This window comes from Scyliorhinus torazame, chromosome 15, assembly GCF_047496885.1.
Source record: "Scyliorhinus torazame isolate Kashiwa2021f chromosome 15, sScyTor2.1, whole genome shotgun sequence".
Classification (NCBI taxonomy): domain Eukaryota; kingdom Metazoa; phylum Chordata; class Chondrichthyes; order Carcharhiniformes; family Scyliorhinidae; genus Scyliorhinus; species Scyliorhinus torazame.
Window position 1 is genome coordinate 178,179,215 of NC_092721.1, and position 20,446 is coordinate 178,199,660.

At 49.1% G+C, this 20,446-nt stretch overlaps 1 protein-coding gene across 1 annotated transcript; it reads left to right on the top strand.

Moving 5' to 3' along the window:
- The first annotated feature begins 1,950 nt into the window (after positions 1 to 1,950).
- Positions 1,951 to 19,936, top strand: LOC140391462 (nucleoside hydrolase-like). The gene is made up of 5 exons (XM_072475972.1): positions 1,951 to 2,133; positions 9,564 to 9,743; positions 14,758 to 14,869; positions 15,818 to 15,954; positions 18,353 to 19,936. The coding sequence occupies exons 1-5, from the start codon at positions 1,951 to 1,953 to the stop codon at positions 18,698 to 18,700; spliced, it is 960 nt and encodes a 319-aa protein (XP_072332073.1). The 3' UTR covers positions 18,701 to 19,936.
- The last annotated feature ends 510 nt before the right edge of the window (positions 19,937 to 20,446 follow it).

Consider the following 20,446-nt stretch of genomic DNA (forward strand, 5'->3'; position numbering starts at 1 on the left):
GGGAGCGCTAGGACTGCGAGCGCTAGGACCGCGCGGAGCTCCTTCACCGCGAGCGCTAGGACCGCGAGCGCTAGGACCGCGCGGAGCTCCCTCACCGGGGACAGCGGTGGTCGGGGCCCAAGTCGGCGGCGCCGGCGGGTCAGGCGTGGGGCGCGGGACGGGGGTGAGGGTGGCGTTAGGGACGCGAAAAACCCCCTCCTCTCCGTGGAGAGTGTTGGCCGGGACCCAAAGCGGTAGCGCTGGCGGCGGGTCGTACATGGGCTGCGGGGAGGGGGGTTGGGGAGCGTAGGCGGCGTGCAGGGCTCCCAGTTCTCCCGGGACCGCGGTGGTCGGGAACCAGAGCGGCTGCGCCTGCGGGTCGCACATGGCGTGCTGGGGGGGTTGGGGCGCATAGACTGCTTGCAGGGCTCCCTGTGGCCCCGGGACAGCGGCGACCTCGCGGGATCGGCACACCACCGCATAATGGCCCTTTTTCCCGCAGCTTTTGCAGATGACTGCGCGGGCCGGACAGCGCTGTCGGGGGTGTTTCGCCTGGCCGCAGAAATAACAGTGGGCGCCCCCGGTGCGACTCGGCGTTTGGACTGCGCAAGCCTGTGGGGTGTCCGGGGGGGGGGGGGGGGTAGGGGGTTTGCCGCGACGGGTACGTACGGGGCCCAATGGCCTGCCGCGCGGTCGGGGCCGTAGGCGTGGGTATTACGCGCGGCCACGTCTAGGGAGGCTGCTAGGGCCCGTGCCTCTGAGAGTCCTAGCGACTCTTTTTCTAGAAGTCTTTGGCGGATTTGGGAGGATTGCATACCTGCCACAAAAGCGTCGCGCATTAACATGTCCGTGTGTTCGTTTGCATTCACCGACGGGCAGCTGCAGGCTCGTCCCAAAATCAGCAGCGCGGCGTAGAACTCGTCCATCGATTCTCCGGGAGCTTGCCGTCTCGTCGCGAGCTGGTAGCGAGCGTAGATTTGGTTAACTGGGCGAACGTAGAGACTTCTGAGTGCTGCGAACGCCGTCTGGAAATCGTCGGTGTCTTCAATGAGGGTGAAAATCTCCGTGCTCACCCTCGAGTGCAGGACCTGCAGTTTTTGTTCGTCTGAGACTCGGCCGGTGGTCGTTCTGATGTAGGCCTCGAAGCAAGTCTGCCAGTGCTTGAAGGCTGCTGCCGCATTCACTGCGTGGGGGCTGATCCTCAGGCATTCTGGAATGATCCTGAGCTCCATTGTCCTTTTTAGACACGCTTAATAAATTGTAGCGCACAAAGACTCCATGAGACGAATATAGTGAAGTCGATGAGGCTTTATTAAGCGTGTCTGTTCCCCAGCAGCTCGATAGTAAACTGGCCTGCGGGGGAAGACACCGGCGTCTTATACTCCGCCTTCAGGGCGGAGCTTGAGGTCAACGGCCAACCAGGACCCGGGATCTGTCAGCCAATGACATTCGGGCTTCCAGTCCCACATGACCCCCAATACATACTACCACACAGGTTAGGTGAATTGGCCATGATAAATTGCCCTTAGTGTCCAAAATTGTCCCTAGTGTTGGGTGGGGTTACTGGGTTATGGGGATAGGGTGGAGGTGTTGACCTTGGGTAGGGTGCTCTTTCCAAGAGCCAGTGCAGACTCGATGGGCCGAATGGCCTCCTTCTGCACTGTAAATTCTATGATAATCCATGAAGCTGTTGGTTTGCACTGTAGGCGAGTGTTGGGGGACAAAAGGATGAGGGTTTGGAGGTAAACAGAGGTGAGACCATAGAAGGATTTGCAAGCGAGGACAGGGGTTTTGTGTTGGCGGTTCAGGGGAGGGAGGATCAATAAATTCAGTCCCATCAGCTATTAGTCTTTGGTTGAATTATCAACCAGCTTAAAAAGTCCACATTTATCCCTGAAATCGCCAAGTAATGTTCAACTTTACATTTAATAGTGCCTTGTTTTTTAAAATCCCTCTACTTTAGATTCTAAGATGGCAAAGAAGTTGCTGCTTTTAGATGTTGACTGTGGGGTGGATGATGCCCAAGCGATGATGATGGCTTTTGCTGCTCCTAATGTGCAGGTTCTGGGTATAACATGTACTCATGGAAACACACCACTTGAAAATGTGTGCAAAAATGTACTTCGGGTGCTACAGCTTTGCAATAGGATGGAGGTAGGTGTTGAAGAGCAAGAGCACAGGTACAAGTCATAGATTATCATAGATTATCACAGATTATCATAGAATTTACAGTGCAGAAGGAGGCCATTTTGGGGGCTGGTTTAGCACTGGGCTAAAGAGCTGGCTTTTAAAGCAGACCAAGGCAGGCCAGCAACACGGTTCAATTCCCATACCAGCCTCCCCGAACAGGCGGTGGAATGTGGCGACTAAGGGCTTTTCACAGTAACTCCATTTGAAGCCTACTTGTGACAATAAGCGATTTTCATTTCATTTCATTCGGCCCATCGACTCTGCACCAGCTCTTGGAAAGAGCACCCTACCCAAGGTCAACACCTCCACCCTTTCCCCATAACCCAGTAACCCCACCCAACACTCAGGGCAATTTTGGACACTAAGGACAATTTATCATGGGCAATCCACCTAACCTGCACATCTTTGGACTGTCAGTATACTGTGTCTGTGAGTGGGAAACTTTGCACTTTTTATTCAGTTCATAGAAGAATAAAACATACCTGAAGCTTCAAAAATCACTTATTTTGTCAAAATGCTTTCACTTGTTTCTGGTTACATTAAACATATTGTTAGTTGCATCGGTTTATTGCAATAATGCTGTCAGTATTTGTCAGAGGATGGTCCTTTTTACTTTTGTTGTAGATTATGTATAGCATCTGTGTTGTGCTCATTGAAAATGGATATCATTATTATTAGGCATATTTAGACATCCATGAGTATCTCTGAATTTGTCTGTATAATTTTAGACATCATGGGCGGGATTCTCCGCAATCGGCGCGATGTCCGCCGACCAGCGCCAAAAACGGCGTGAATCAGTCCGGCATCGCGCCGCCCCAAAGGTGCGGAATCCTCCGTATCTTGAGCGGCCGAGCCCTAACCTTGAGGGGCTAGGCCCGCGCCGGACTGATTTCCGCCGTGCCAGCTGGTGGGAAAGGCCTTTGGTGCCCCGCCAGCTGGCGCGAAACTGACTTTGCTGGGCGGCGCATTCGCGGGAGTGTCAGCGGCCGCTCACGGCATCCCCGCGCATGCGCAGTAGAGTGGGTCTCTTCCGCCTCCGCCATGGTGGAGACCATGGCGAAGGCGGAAGGAAATGAGTGCCCCCACGGCACAGGCTCGCCCGCGGATCGGTGGGCCCCGATCGCGGGCCAGGCCACCGTGGGGGCAGCCCCCGGGGCCAGATCGCCCCACGCCCCCCACAGGACCCCGGAGCCCGCCCACGCCGCCGGTAAGAGAGGTGGTTTAATCCACGCCGGCAGGACAGGCATTCCAGCAGTGGGACTTCGGCCCATCCGGGCCGGAGAATCGCCGGGGGGAATCGCCGGGAACCGCACCCCGCCGAATATCCGGTGCCGGAGAATTCGGCAACCGGCGGGGGCGGGATTCACGCCAGCCCCCGGCGATTCTCCGACCCGGCGGGGGGTCGGAGAATCTCGCCCTATATAAGCCCTTTAAAAGGTGTTACATCTTTCTTACAACAACATTACTGGCGCAGCAGAATTTCTTCATTCCCGTTTAGGAAATTGTTTCCCCACATTTATTCTCTTCCCAGTTTTTTTCCCTCCAATCCTGAAGACAGAATAATGCAGGAAAGGGATTTTACCCATAGAAATAGCCCTCCAAATCCTCAAACATCTAACATTATTATTATTGACTGACTGATTTGCACGTTGATAAGTAACATTTCTTCTGGGTGGAATCGTGACTGACTGCAATCGTTGCTGCTTCAATCTTGTCCTTCATACAGAAATGTTAAAGCATAGAAAAAGGCCATTTTGCTGATCGTATCTCCATTGTATCCCCAAATGAGCCTCACGGCGTGCCGTTCCCCTTCCCTTTCCCTGTGCCCATGCACATTCTTCCTATTGAAGTAATCATCTAACACCCTCTTGACCCTGCCTCCACCACACTTCCAGGCAGTGCAGCCTCAACCACTTGTGTGAAAAAGTTTTTTTTCTCACACCATATTTGCTTCTAGTAGGCTGTTGCTGAATAATGTTCAGGTATTTGAAAACTCTGATTTCTTCACTTGAATGCACAGCTGTTATAACCTGCCTGCTTACCATTGGCTGGGGACTAATGACAATCCCACAATCCTCTGGGAGTATGCGCTTCCCCAATGAGGGGGGCGGAGAAACCATTAGTAAACTCCAAGTATAAATAAAGCTGTTTGGAACCAGCAGGAAGGAGTGTGCAGCAAGGGAAGTTGCTGCTGCTGCTGCTGTTATTATATATATATATGTTACTGTAAATAAATGTTATTACTTTGTATCCTTAAAACTCGTGCTGGATTCTTCGTGGCCTTCACAAAACTGGCGACGAGGGTTAAAGTGAATAGCTGTCGACACTGCTGAAGCCACCTCCCTGGATTTTTGTTGGATACAGGTTGGAAGTTGTTTTCTATTACACCATGCCTCTGTACGGACGTTTGGATGTTTTTGATGCTGCGCTGGAAAGCTGGAACCAGTACGCACAACGGATGCGTTACTATTTCCGGGCAAACAATATCACCGAAAACGAGCGCCAGGTGGTCATATTGCTCACCGCCTGCGGCCCGCATACGTTTGGGGTGATTAGGAGCCTTACGTACCCAGCTGCGCCGGACACCAAAACGTTTGATGAACGTGTGAATATAGTGGGGCAACATTTTAATGCAACCCCGTTCACGATAGTCCAGCATTACTGGTTTAATATCGCTGAGAGGACCCCTGGAGAATCCCTTGCCAATTTTCTATCCAGACTACGCAGGGTTGCGGAGTACTGTGACTATGGTGAGACCTTGTCAGAAATGTTACGCGACCGTTTGGTTTGTGGTATTAACAATGCGGCCACCCAGAGAAAGTTGTTAGCTGAGCCAACATTGACTTTTCAACAGGCCATTCAAATAGTATTGTCCCGAGAGAGCGCAGAATGAGGAATGCAGGAGCTACAGGGAATGGAAGTGCATGCCTTGGGGTGCAACCCCTTCCGTCTGAAAACATCCCCCCGCACTCCTGCGGTACCTTAGGCAAGGCGACGTCCGGACCGACGCCAGTGGTCGTCGGACATTCCTCCCCGAAGGGAGCCTTCTCCAGAACCAATGGATGAGGAGCCATGTCCGTGTCAGACTTGTAGGCGCCGACCCCGTCGCGGACGCCAGTCCTGGAGGCGCCAGAGGCGCCGTCGTTCCGACCGAAACTGGGACCAGCCCAGGGGCTGTACCTTCTATGTGGATGAACCTGCGGCGACTATTCCTGAGGACGTGGAGAGGGAGGACAACTACCTGCAGCTGCATTGTGTGGCAGCTCCCCGTGTGACCCCCATTAAGGTGACAGTATGGGTCAATGGTCACCCGCTTGAGATGGAGTTGGACACTGGCGCAGCGGTCTCCGTGATCGCCCAGAGGACATTCGACCGCATCAAGCAGGGTATACAGACCCTTACATTAACCGACTCACAGGCCAGGTTGGCAACCTACACAGGGGAACCACTGGACATTGCAGGAACTACAATGACCCCTGTTGTTTATGGACGCCAGGAGGGGCGTTTCCCACTTATCGTGGTGCGCGGCCATGGGCCCAGCCAGTTGGGTCGGGACTGGTTGCGCCATTTGCGGTTGCAATGGCAGCACATCCTCCAAACAGTTTCTGAAGGGTTGACTGAGGTGCTAGGGCGATACCCAGATGTATTCCAGCCTGGTTTGGGGAAAATAAAAGGGGCCGCAGCCCGTATCCAAGTCGAACCAGGAGCCATGCCGCGCGATTTCCGGGCGCGCCCGGTGCCTTACGCCTTGCTCGAGAAGGTAGAAGGGTAGCTCACTCGTTTGGAGAGTTTGGGTATTATCAGGCCCGTCCGTTTTGCTGACTGGGCAGCACCAATTGTACCTGTAATGAAGCCAGATGCCACAGTTCGCTTGCAGGCGGACTCTCCTTCACAAAATTAGACATGAGTCACGCCTACCTACAGTTGGAGCTGGACCTTGCCTCCCGACCATATGTAACGATTAATACACACCGGGGCCTGTATGAATATACATGATTGCCCTTTGGAGTATCCTCTGCCTGTGCTATTTTTCAACGTGTTATGGAGGGCATTTTGAGAGGTTTACCACGTGTCGCTGTCTACTTAGATGACGTTTTGATTACAGGGACGTCGGAGCAGGAACATTTGGAAAATCTGGAGGCTGTTCTTAGACGCTTTTCGGAGGCTGGAGTCCGTTTTTTTGTGCGTATTTCAGGCAAAGGAAGTAATCTACCTAGGTTATCGGGTGGACCGCGAAAGTTTGCACCCCGTTGCAGAGAAGGTGCGTGCGATTCAGGCCCCCGCCCCGACTGACACTTCGCATCTTCGTTCTTTACTCGGTCTCGTAAACTATTACGGGAAGTTCCTCCCCAATCTGGCAACTACGCTGGCCCCGTTGCATCTTCTGCTAAAGAAAAATCACACCTGGGTTTGGGGTCAGCCGCAAGAAACCGCTTTCCGGCGGGTAAAGCAACAATTGTCGTCGTCTGGGTTACTAACCCACTATGATGCTGGAAAGCCTTTGCTCGTCACATGTGATGCATCCCCGTATGGTATTGGGGCCGTCCTGTCCCACAAGATGGAGAACGGGGCCGAGCGACCGATAGCTTTCGCCTTCCGCAGCGGAGAAAAAGTACGCGCAGATCGAGAAGGAGGGCCTGGCAGTGGTTTTTGCAGTGAAACGCTTCCACCAGTACGTGGATGGCCGCCATTTCACTATCGTGACTGATCATAAGCCTCTGCTGGGAGTTTTCAGAGAGGATAAGCCAATACCGCCCATTGCTTCCGCACGGATCCAGCGCTAGGCTTTGTTGCTTGCTGCATACAAGTATTCTCTGGAGCACAAACCAGGAACGCAGATAGCAAATGCCGACGCACTGAGCTGATCGCCTTTATCGACCGGCCCCATGTCGACCCCCACGACCGGGCGCATGCGTGGTTGCCGTCCTGTCCAAATCCGCCCCGCAAGAAGATGGGGGACGGATCTTGCGGGGCCGCGGAAGGAAGGAGGTCCTCCTTCAGAGAGGACGGCCTGACGATCAGTGGGCACCGATCGCGGGCCACCCCACATTGCAGGTGAAGCCACCGGTGCAGGATCGCCCCTTGCCCCCCCACAGGCCGACCCCCCAGCGTTCACGCACCGCCCACGACTGCAGCGACCAGGTGTGGACGGCGCCAGGGGGAACCCGCCGTTTTGGCCTGGCCGCTCAGCCCATCCGGGCCTCAGAATAGCGGGGGTGCTGGAGAATCGTCATTTTGGGTGTCTCCGGCGATTCTCCGGCCTGCGGCCCGCGAAACTCGACCGGGCCATTCCCGCTGCTTGGGAGAATCGCGGGAGGGCATCGGACCGGCGTCCCCGGAAATTTTGGCGGCCCAGGCGATTCTCCCAACCGGCGTGGGGGTGAAGAATCGCGCCCCTTGCCTGTCACGGCATCACAGATCCGTGAGTGGACCCAGACGGAGCCAGTCCTGTCAAAGATTCGGCACATAGTCCTGTATGGTGGGCAGCATAGACATCTCCCAGGCGAGTTGCGGGCATTTTCCTCCAAGCTGTCAGAATTCAGCGTGGAAGACGGCATCCTCTTGTGGGGGACGCGTGTGATTGTCCCGGAAAAAGGCCAGGAGCTGATATTATCAGACTTGCACAATGGGCATCCGGGCGTGACCAAAATGGCCCGGAGTTATGTCTGGTGGCCAGGCCTCGACACCGACATTGAGAAGGTGGCCCAAAACTGCTCCATTTGCCAGGAGCATCAGAAGCTTCCGTCGGCCGTGCCCCTACATCACTGGGAATGGCCAGGGCGGCCTTGGGCGTGCTTGCATGCAGATTTCGCAGGCCCTTTTCAAGGATCCATGTTCCTTCTATTAATCGACGCCCAGTCTAAATGGCTAGAGGTGCATAAGATGCAGGGGACGACGTCCTGCGCAACAATTGAAAAGATGCGTTTGTCCTTTAGTACGCATGGCTGGTCACGGATAACGGCACTCCATTCATGAGTGAGGAGTTTGCGAGGTTCATGAAGATGAACAGCATCCGCCATATCCGCACTGCCCCTTACCACCCGGCTTCAAATGTGTTGGCGTAGCGCGCAGTGCAGACATTCAAAAGAGACCTAAAGAAGCAGTCTTCCGGATCAATGGACACAAGACTGGCTCGCTTTTTGTTTACGTATAGGACCACCCCCCATGCAGTGACTGGGGTAGCTCCCGCAGAACTCCTAATGGGCCGGAGATTTCGCACCCGCCTTAGTATGGTTTTCCCGGACATTGGCGCAAAAGTACGCCGCACACAAGAACGGCAGGGACATGGATTTTCTCTGCCGATTCGGCAGTTTGCGTCCGGTGACCCAGTGTTCGTTCGGAATTTTGCTGGTGGTGCCCAGTGGGTTCCTGGTGTAATCTTTGGCCAAACAGGCGCTATATCTTACCAGGTGCAAGCCCAGGGTCGTCTCCAACGCAAACATGTAGACCACGTTCGGTCCAGAAGACTATCCCCTCCAAAGATTCCCCGCCCCCGGAGCTCATTTCTACAGCCGCAGAGACCAGAGACAAGGGAAGGTAGTCCTCACAATCTTCCTCTGGTGTCTCACTCAAAGCCTGCGCAGGTCGTTACAGAACCGCGTGGAGATAGAGACACCGAGATGACAGAGGCAGCAGTCTCTGACTCCGAGATGGAGACACAGGATGCATCAGAGGGGGAACCCTCGGGTCCACGGGCTGTGGATGTACAACCGTTACGCCGTTCATCACGGAAGCGCCGGTCTCCGTCTCGTTACACGCCGCCTAATCCAGCGCCGCGTGCAAATGGTGTCCAGCCTGCGGCAAAACGAGTCCGACGCCCTCGTTCACCAGGGTCTTCGGTGGATTCCTTGGACTTTGGGTGGGGAGGGATGTTATAACCTGCCTGCTTACCATTGGCTGGGGACTAATGACAATCCCACAATCCTGTGGGAGTATGAGCTTCCCCAATGAGGGGGGCGGAGAAACCATTAGTAAACTCCAAGTATAAATAAAGCTGGCCAGTTTGGAACCAGCAGGAAGGAGTGTGCAGCAAGGGAAGTTGCTGCTGCTGCTGTTATATATATATATGTTATTGTAAATAAATGTTATTACTTTGTATCCTTAAAACTCGTGCTGGATTCTTCGTGGCCCTCACAAAAACAACTCCTATGTGTAGCTCAGTGTCTGGATTTTTTTAAAACAAACAAACAAAGCCAACAATACAGAACTGTTGGAAACCATCTTATTTTTAACATATCACCTGTGCACTGGGCTGTCCAGGTACCAACTAAACCTTTCAGGGGATGGCTAGATAATGTGTTTTTGCGATCTCTCGTACATTTACATTGCTCATGCTGAACAACAGATGACTTATGCTCAGTATTTCTGAAAACGATTTTCCCATGTTTGCACAGATCCCAGTCTACCGAGGTGCAGGTATCTCTCTCCTTGGAGAACGCCTGCATGACGCTTCTTACCATGGAAAGGATGGACTGGGTAATGTTCCAGACCCCAATGCTCCAGGGCTGGAACACATGCAAGCTGAGCATGCAGTTACTGCCATGATCAGAATAGTCAATCAGCATGTTGGTCAGGTGAGGTGACCTCTTCCTCAGGATCGAAGATGATTTGCTTCCACTCCAGTTTGATGGGTTCTGAAACTGCATAATTCGGCAGGGATGTTTGACCTCTTCAATGTATTTAATTACAAACATGTGTCAAAACAGGTTATAGCAAATCAACATCCCAGGAAACATACTTCCGAGCAATCAACTATACAGTCTGTACAAATCTTTTCCCTTTTTCACCCACCCCACCCCTGCGACGAACAGCTCCTCAAACACGGTCACAAACATCCCCCACCTTTTCTCAAAGCCCCCTGCAGAGCCCCTTAACTCATCCTTTATCTTCTCTAAGCGCAGGAAGTTGTAAAGGTCACCCAACCAAGCTGCTACCCCCGGTGGCGATGACGACCGCCACTCTAGTAAGATTTGTCGCCGTGCAATCAGAGAGGCGAAGGCCTAGACATCAGCATTCCTCCTCTCCATGAGCTCCAGCTTCTCTGATACCCCGAATATCGCCATAAAAGGGTCCGGGTCCACTCCCTCCTCCACTGTCCTGGCCAAGACCGCAAAGTCTCCCGCCCAGAATCTTACCAATTTTTCGCAATACCAAAACACGTGCGCGCGATTCACTGGCCCCCGCCCACACCTCTCACACTCATCTGCTACCCCCTGAAAGAACCCACTCATTCTCGCCCGAGTCATATGCACCCTGTGCACCACCTTAAACTGTATCAGGCTCATCCTTGCACAAGAGGAGGTCCCGTTTACTCTTTGCAGTGCCTCACTCCATACTCCCCAATTGATCTCCCCTTCCAACTCCGCTTCCCATTTCTCCTTGATCTTCACCACCCGCTCGCCTCCCTGCTCCCCCAGCCACTTGTATATATCCCCAATTCGTCCCTCCCCTTCCACATCCAGAAGCAGCAGTCACTCCAGCAGGGTGTATCCCGGCAACCTAGGAAACCGCCTCCAGACCTTTCGCGCAAAGTCCCTAACCTAACCCATAGATACCTGAACTCACTGCTCCTCAGCAGCTCTCCAGACTGGTGAACCCTTCCTCCAAATACAGATCCCTCACCTTGACCAGCCTCACTTCCTTCCACCTCCTGTATACACTGTCTATCCCCCCAGCTTAAACCCAAGATTCTTGCACAGCGGCGTTAACACTGACATCCCTTCTACCCTAAAATGCCTCCTCAACAGATTCCATATCTTCACCGTGGACTACACCACCGGGCTCCCTGAATACCTACTCGGAGCTATTGGCAACGCTGCCGTTATTATAGCTCTCAAACCAAACCCCTTACAAGATTCCTCCTCCATCCGAACCGACTCTACCCCTTCCCCTTCCCACCACCGCTGCACCTTGTCCACATTCGTCGGCCAACAATAATGAAGCAGGTTCGGCAACGCCAACACCCCCTGCTGCCTCTGTAGCAGGGTCCTCCCCACCCTTGGCACTTTCCCCACCCATACCCAAGTCCAAAATGATCATGTCCAATTTCCGAAAAAAGGCTTCTTGTATAAAGATCAGGAGAGCCTGAAAATAACCAAGAACCTAGGCAGAATATTTATTTTCACCACTTGGACCCTCCTTGCCAATGTCAAGTGCAGTGTATCCCACCTCTTAAGATCCTCCCTGGCCTCCTCCACCAGTTTTGTTAAGTTCCACTTATGAAGCCCCGTCCATTCCCTCGCTACCTGAATCCCCAAGTACCTAAACCTATCCCTCGCTACCGTAAATGGCATCCCCCCAGTGTAAGCCAAAGCTTCGCAAACTCATATTATTCGTTCTCACATTTGTTCTTCGCGCCACATCAAGTAACCGCACCCATGACACAAATCGCGGACCAAACCCAAACCTTCCCAAAACTTCAAACAAGTACCGCCACTCCACCCAATCAAATGCCTTCTCCTCGTCCATGGACACCACCACCTCCGGTACCAGAGCCCCCGACGGATTCATCACTACATTCAACAGCCGTCTTATATTACTCACGAGCTGCCTGCCCTTCACAAACTCTGTTTGATCTTCTGCAACCACCCCCGGGACACAATCCTCCATCTTCTCCACCAACAACTTTGCCAATACTTTTACATCCGTGTTGTTGCTCTGTTTCGGTCCCAACAACGTCGCCAATACTATTGGTGTTTTTCCCACCGGAGACCCAATACTGTGGGTATTTCTATTTATCTTCGCGAACCACAAGCCTTCCCTTATATCGATCAAATGACCACGCAACCAGTTAGTTAGTTCAAAAGATGGTTTATTTATATACACAAGAGTTATCTCAACATGCAAACACAATATCTACTACGAGTTAAACTACACCGATCAGCTACAATAACCTATACTTAACTTCAGGGCGACCAGCACTGTACAAACGGATAAGGCCTTTATCTGGATTTCACTTGGCTGGTTCGAAGAAAGTGGCTCTGTCTCTGCTGGGCTCATCTGTCAGGTAGCGATCGTTGGTCTTGAACCTAGCTGGCTGTTCCTGCTGCAATTGGACTGGCACAGGCCAGATCCAAAAGAGACAGAACACATGGCTATGCTCTCTTTTATCCCTCTGGGATTTCGCGCTCTTTGGGGCGGTCCTTAACCTTGGACCCAATAGTTCGACAGGGCTCTGATCACTCTCTTCGATTTTGGCCAATAAAGGAGCAGGTGCCTTGATAGCTGGGCGGGTCCTTAGGGTCATTGACCTTGGCAGTTGTGCTTTCTGAGTAAGGGGAGTGGCGCCGATCAGTCTGTGGCTGTACCGGTTGCTTGATTAGAGCCCTATTGTCCTGGGAAAATGGCCATTAAAATGCAAATGAGCGGGGCTTTTGGTCAGGTCTGGTTACCTGTGTTTTGGATACACATAGGCTGTGTATCTGTCTGAGTCCTGGGTTGGTCATAATTCCCATGGTCCTTTGCAGGTGGCCACCTTAGATGGCTACAGTGTTCAGTAGTGATATGCGCCTATACGACCCACATTCCACCGGGTCCTTCCCCTTTTCTGTGATTAGCGAAATTACTGACTGCGTCATCATCTACGCCAGCTCCCCCTTCTCCAGTGCTTCATTTATCGCCCCCAACAGATGTGGTGCCAGATCCATCGCAAATTCCTTATAAAATTCCGCCGAGTACCCATCCGTCCCTGGGGCGTTCCCCGACTTCGTACCCCTGATACTATCCAGCACCTCCCTCAGCCCCAGGGGCTCCTCCAACACCTGCCTCTTTGCTTCCTTCACCCAGGGAAATTACACCTTATAGATGTGTGAAAAGAAGGAATATTCCCTTCCCCTTGGGTTCTGAAAGCGCCATGAATCCACTATACCCATCCTTTCCATAACCCCCCCAGCTCCTTGCCATTCGTACCCTGCCCATAGACCTGGGGCTCGACCTATCCACTCTCGGCTCGAGGACACAATTAAAATTTCCTCCCATGATCAACTAGTGCATGGCCAAATCTGGGATCGCTGCCAGCAACTCCCTCATAAAACCCACATCATCCCAATTTGGGGCATACACGTTTACTAACACCACCGGCGACCTTTCCAATACCCCACTCACAATCACATATCTCCCACCTGGATCCCTCACCTCCTTCGCACTCACAAATCCCATTTTTCTGCTCATTAAAATCACCACTCCCCTCAATTTCGAAACAAACCTTGAGTGGAAAACCTGCTCCACCCATCCCCACCTTAACCTAACCTGGTCCTTCACGCGGAGGTGCGTCACCTGCAGAAAGACCATCTCCGCTTTCAAGCTCCTGAGGTGTGCGAACACCTGCGACCTTTTAACTCGCCCATTCAGTCCCCAGACGTTCCACGGTACCAGCCTTACCGGAGGCTTACGCTTCCAATACCCTCTACCTTCCGTCATCTTGCCCACTTAACTTCTGTCCCCTTAATTCCACCCTGTACCAAGCCCATCAGTTGACCACTTCAGGAATACTTTCAGAACATCCCTCATCCCTAATATGTTTCTGCTGTCCTCTTGGGAGTCTCCTGCCATGTCTGAGTTCCAGGTAGTACAGTTGCTTTGGGAGTCTGGTGTCGGGCATCCAAATAACATGTCCTGGCCAGAGGCTTTGATTGCTTAGTGCCTTGATGCTAGGTAGATTGGTTTTGGAGATGATGGCTTTCTTGTCATTAGATTTTGAGGATCTTGCAAAGACACTGCTCGTGATACTACTCCAGTTCCTTGAGGGCCTGCTGTAGATGTGAGATGTGCAGCATTTAGGAAAGAAAAACTTGATGGCCCAATTGATAATTAATTTTGGGCTTAAACTCAGGAAACTTGAGTGAGCTAGTCTTTTATATTGGAGCAGGGCTATGTAAAAGAGAGATTTAGCAGGGTTATCTTGGGAGAGGTGCAAAAGACCATGGACATTTGCACATAGTAATACTTTGGTATAAAACCAGCATAATTCAGTTACATGCTAATTTCTTTAGGAAAAGAAAATGCCGTGGGTAAGTTACAGAGAATTCTGGCCCATGAATTTAGTTTTATCACAAGCAAGTCAAAACTTGCTGAATGAGGAAAAATATTTGAATATCTCAACTATAATTTGAGTTGGCAATTCTCAATGTTCTGCAGATAATTAAGGTAAATAAGGAGGCTACTATATAGGAATTTGGATTGTCTCCAATAATAATTCTTTCAACTTCTTAAGTAGGTTGGATGGAGTTAAATACTCCATCAGTTAATTGGTGCATTCTCCATGGAAATGCCTCTACCAACCAGAGGCATCTTGCCCATCTAACAGGATTCTCTTCTCTTGCAGTATAAATTGTTGTTCCGATTACAATTTGATATTCGTGTGAATTGTCCTGCTGAGTGCAAGAACAAAAGCTTTGACAACATGTTCTTTTTTAGCAATCCTCGTTGAAGTTTTGTAGATCTCATTCATAATGCAGTAGCTTGAAAGTATTAACAAACAATGTAGTGGCTTTACTCTTAATGTTAAACAAATTATTTACCCTGTTACAATGTACAACAAACAGAATGCTTCACCACTACTAGGCTAACATACTTTCCATCATTTTGTAGGTCTGTCTTGTTGCTATTGGACCCCTGACAAATGTGGCTTTAGCTGTTAAAATGGACCCCACTTTTCCTTCAAAGTTGAAAAGTTTGTATATCATGGGTGGAAACACGGAAGGTATGCCTGCTTTACAAATGCTAACTAAACTTCCAATGCTGGAAATTTGAATTAAAACCTGAAAATGCTACCAATACTTAACACATCTGGCAGCATCTGTGGAAAGAGAAACAAACAGATGGAATAGCAGGGTGCCCATCTATTGGCTGGAAAATCCTTGGGGGGCACTGTGTGACTCATGTTTGGGAGGCCTGACAGCATTTTGTAACCATCGGGCACTTACCTGGGTAGCATTGGGCCTCCTGTTGAATTAAGCCCACTGCAAGATGGAAAGCCCCACACCCCAAGAGCTGCTGACCAATCAGGGGCCAGCAGATCTCCAGTGCTGGCAGTGCCACTGGGAGTGTTGACCACTGTTGGTACTGTATAGGCCATTATCAGGGATCAATGATGGATCCCCGGAGAGAGGTAAGTATGGGCAGGATAGGGTAAGAAGGAGGTAAGTGCTGGCAAAATGGGTGAGGTGACCAATAAAGAGGGCAATGGAAAGTCATCCCGTGGAAGACCCTCTACCTGATGTAGGTACTCAATCACTACCCAAGTATGATGCTCACCCGCTCTGCCAAGTAGGCCACAGGAAAACCTAAAGGGGGTTGACTCACCTGGCACATTCCCACTAGTTGTTGGTAAAATTCTAGAAGCAGCAGGAAGAGGCCCCTAAAAAACATAGAAATTAGAAACTTCGAAAATGGGAGCAGGAGTAGGCTATTTGGTTAAGTAAATGTAATTAATATTAAATTAATAATTTGATTAAATAGCCCTTCAGTGATTATGCAAGGGCCTCAATTGGCCTCCTCGTGGGAAGACTGTCCTCTGCCTTCCCTGTCCAGAGGGGGGGGGGGGGGGGGGGGGGGGGCGGGGGGGTTGTCCTGAACAAGATGGCTAATCAATGTTGCCTGATGTCAATTTTGTGCCCTCAAAATTTACTCTGTCTGCTTTCTTTTTCAGGTAGGGGGAATGTGAGAGTTTCTGGTGAGTTTAACTTTGTCACAGACCCAGAAGCAGCTTCCATTGTTTTCAGCCACTACACGTGTCCCACTTACATTGCTCCCCTGGAGTACACGCTCCGCCATGTAGTACCATGGGTAAGTTGTTCAAACTGCACAATAGCAATCTCAAAACTAGGAATAGAATGTTATGGGTGGCAGGGGTTTCCTGCAACACCACCTGAAGAGTTGGCAGAGAATGTGTCCCTGCCGATGTGGGCTGCCTGTCAGCCATTTATCCTTCCCCCCACCCCCACTTGTGAGGAGGTCCCATGTCAGAGAGCTGCCAAGTTTAGGTATTGCCATTGGAAATGGTAGCCGCTGCTTGGACAACATCTGCTCCCAGCTCCCAGCAGAGAAAGGAAGCTAAGCACTGGGGAGAGTGATACGGGATGGCTCTTTCGCTTGCACATTGTGGTTAATGTTGTTGGGCTTCTGAACATAATATGATGATCTTGGTCATGCCTGGTAATTTCTATTCAATAAAAGAAGAAAGCCAAAATCTGTTATTTACTAAAAGAATGAAGCCACACGTTTCCACAGTTTAAAACAAGATAACTTTTAATATGCAAGAGTCTAACAAAGAAAACAGTAAATACTATATTGGGTAACCACCTACACTCTAAATCTGTATTAGAGCCAAACATAGAAAACATCAAAACAATCTTGAGCAACCAGCTATACTCTAAAGTCAAAAATCAAAAAAGTTGAGGAGGAATTAACAGGCAAAGTATGGTCCATTCTAAATTATAGATTGTACATTACATATGATGATACAACTAAGAGATCTTACAAATCGTAATCCACTCAGCTTATCTGTGATCAATCCTAGTCACAAAGTCCTTCAAAACTCTGGGTGGGATTCTCCAGTCCCCCAGCCATGTGTTTCTCGGTGGCGTGCAGTTCACTGGCAGCGGGATTCGCTCTTCCCACTGCTTGTCAATGGAATTTCCCATTGAAGCCACCTCACGCCGCCGGGAAACCCATGGGCGAAGGCGTGTTGCCAGCAGGAAAAGAGAATCTCAATGGCCAGAAAATTCCAGCCCCTGTCTTCCTCACAAAGAATTTTAGCTCCTCTTCTTCTTGGTTTTAGCCTTATCCCCAGTTGAGAGCAGAGCACAATCAAGCTGAGTTCCACAGGCATGGTCTTCAGCAAAATTGTCACTTGTCTGCAGAAATTCCTGAACTCTGCATGCAATAGTCTGGTTGACATATGCCCTCCAATGTTATCTTTAAGTAAGAGAAACAACTGCAGTCACTATGTAATATGCCTACTCCAGGCTCCTGGATCAAGCTTCCGTCTACCTGTACTGCACCACTGGAATCTTGAACTGAGCTTGGGTGGCTCTGTGTCCTTTCATATGGTTTCACCCAGTTTCAGTCTCCAAAGAGGTTTTGATTCCCAATCCAATTTTTAGTCTTAGTTTCCTTAGAAACGGAAAAGTTCAGTTTTCTTCTTCAATTTCTCTCTTCAATTAGAATCTGTCTCAAAAAATACCAGCTTAGAAATGACCGATTCCATCCCAGTAGGAATTGGTATTTACACAAATGTCATCATGCTTGGTTTCCTAAAGAAATTAATAGAACTAAATCAAGTTTCTTCATGTGTTCACTAAAGCATTTCTAGTTACCCAAGTCACAGTGCCCATAGGATTTGAATCTGTCAAGTCTTCTCTTCTTGTCATCGCTGAAGATGTAAATCATTTTAGCATGTTGCCAAAACCTGAGGGGGTGATTTGTGAGAAAATATGGTCTGCCTTCTTGAAAGGATTGAGAGGGTTGAGAGGAGATATGATGGCAGTGTTTTAAATTATGAAAAAATGATAATTTCCTGCATATATAAGGACATTAGGGTCATATGGTCTCCATTGAGCAGATTTGCTCAAATGTGCGTTGGCTTTTGTAGATTTTGTAGATCACCATTGACTAAACTAAAGACTGCATGCAATGAAATACAATTAGCTCATTTAAACAGTAGTCCATGACCAATGCAAACTGTAAATCAATACTACTTAAAGGGGATTGGAAGAGCTGATGAACAGAACAGGAGCATTAAAGTGATGTTATATACTTATGTTTGTTCTTGCATTCAGTGTGTTTTAACACACTATGAATAAGGCAAGCTGTTTCTGCCCAGAATAAAAGATGAATGTTGATGCAAACAGATAATCATTTTCGCTTTCTCGCTCATACAAATGGCTGTGCATTTGAAACTTGAACGTTTTAACCGGTGGCAGACTGCATTAACAAGCTAAGCACAGCAAAAGAAAATAGGAAGTGTGGAAGGAATATTTGTTTGATTATACGGACCCATTGTGTATAACAGGTCACTGAGATAGGTGGTGGAACCAAAAACCTGAATGAGCTTCAGAAAGAAGACTACAGTTTAGTTGTCGGCAGTTGAGATTCAGGGTTATTAGAAATGCACAAAGGAATTTAGTGGATCTTCTTGTACCTGAAATTTTATGTTTCTACATCACTTTCTTTTTAATTGTAGGACTTTTTTAAGAAGTGGATAGATCAGAATACTGAGAAAGCTCAATTCATGAAGAAGATAACTGCACTTACTACTGAGTATACCAAAAGTGATGAAGGCAGTAATCAGTTGCTTTTTGGAGATGGGTTTCAGTCCTGTGATTCATATGCAATGGCTGCTGCGATTGATGAATCTGTTGTCACTGAAGATGCACAATATGGGGTAACCGTGGAACTGCATGGAACAATGACCAGAGGAATGATGGTTCTGGATACCCTCGACTTACTGAAACTGAAGCATAAAGTTACTGTGTTTTTGAAATGTGATATGGAAAAGTTTAAGCAGTTGTTGATGAATGCTCTGAAATAGGATGCTGCAGGCTTCAAATTAAAGAAAAGAGAAAGTGCCACGTGCCTTTTATGTAGTGCTAATTCTAGCTCTTGGTAAACGTAATTCAAATTCAAACATTACTAATGTTATCTAGCACGGGAGAACTTAGCTCCTAAATATCACTTACTATAACCTGATCAATATAGTCCTGATGAATGGTAGAATAATGGCTAAATACAAAATTTGAATAAATATTATAGAGAGTAATTTCATTGGCTGAAATTTTCCAGCCCTTCCTACTGGCAGGGTTTTCCAGTCCCGCCGATGCCGACTCTCCATGGCATGTTCCAGGCAGCGGAGACTATGGGGATTGCAAAAACTTGTAGACACCAGTGGAACAGGAACATTCCCCTGCCAGCCAATGGTAGGCCACCTTCACCACCGGTAAATACCCTGTGGGGTGGGCTGGAAAATCCCGCCCTTCATCTTTAAGAACTGGAGATTCTTAATCAAAATTTGATTTGGGGATTAAATGTACGGTGTACAAAAATTGGACTGAAATTTATATATTTGTCCCACATGTTATCACCTGAGTTTGGTTCATCTGCTGAGGATTGATTAATGCCTTTGTGACCTTTAAACTTGACTATTCCAATGTTCCTCTGTCAACATCCCATCTTTCACCTTCCATTAACTGAAGGTCAACCAAACTTCCAATGCCCGTTTTCGAACTCCCGCCAAGTGCAGTTCATCCATCACATCCATGCTTGCTGATCTATATTGGCTTCCGGTCAAGTAACACGACAATTTTGGAATGCCTATCCTTGCTTTCAAATCTCTCCCGAGTTCTGAAACCTTTTGAGATTTCTGCACGCCTTCAATTTTAGTTTCTGGCACACGGATTTTCATCGTTCTATAATTTACAGACCTGCCTTCAGCTGCCTGTTCCCAAACTGCAATTCCCTCCCTACACCTCCCCATCTCTCCGTTTCTTCCTTTTAAATCCTGTCTATTTGATCAAGCTTTTGATCACCTGTCCTATTATTGCCACATGTGTCGTATGACAATGTTCCATTAAATGCCTTGAGATGGTTTCCGATATTAATAGCACTGTGCAAATGGAAATTGTTTTTATTGATTACTAACATGTTAACTAACTCTTCATTACATCTTTGTACCATATCGGCTGACATTATTCATGAAGGCCCACCTTCTCAACCTTGCCCCTCGCCTCAGATATGGTGACCCTCAGGTTAATTCACCACCAGTCAGCTCGCCCCCTCAAAGGGGAAAGCAGCCTCTGGTCATCTGGGGCTATGGCGACTTTACTTTACTTTACACCTTTGTCTCAGAGTTCGGCATTTTAAGATTGTTATTTCCTTTCTTGAACTTGGATTGGATTTGTTTATTGTCACGTGTACTGAGTTACAGTGAAAAGTATTTTTCTGCGTGCAACTCAAACAGATCATTTAGACCATGGAAAGAAATGAAAAGACATAATGGGGCAATACAAGGTACACAATGTAAATACCTAGACACCGGCATCGGGTGAAGCATACAGGAGTGTAGTATTAATCAGGTCAGTCCATAAGAGGGTCGTTTAGGAGTCTGGTAACAGCGGGGAAGGAACTGCTTTTGAATCTGTTTGTGCGTGTTCTCAGACATTTTGTACCTCCTGCCCGATGGAAGAAGTTGGAAGAGTGAGTAACCTTCAAGTTAGCTGAACACTATGTGAAAATCAATATTGTCATGGAAACTGTCTTTATTTAATCTCAAAGAGGAATA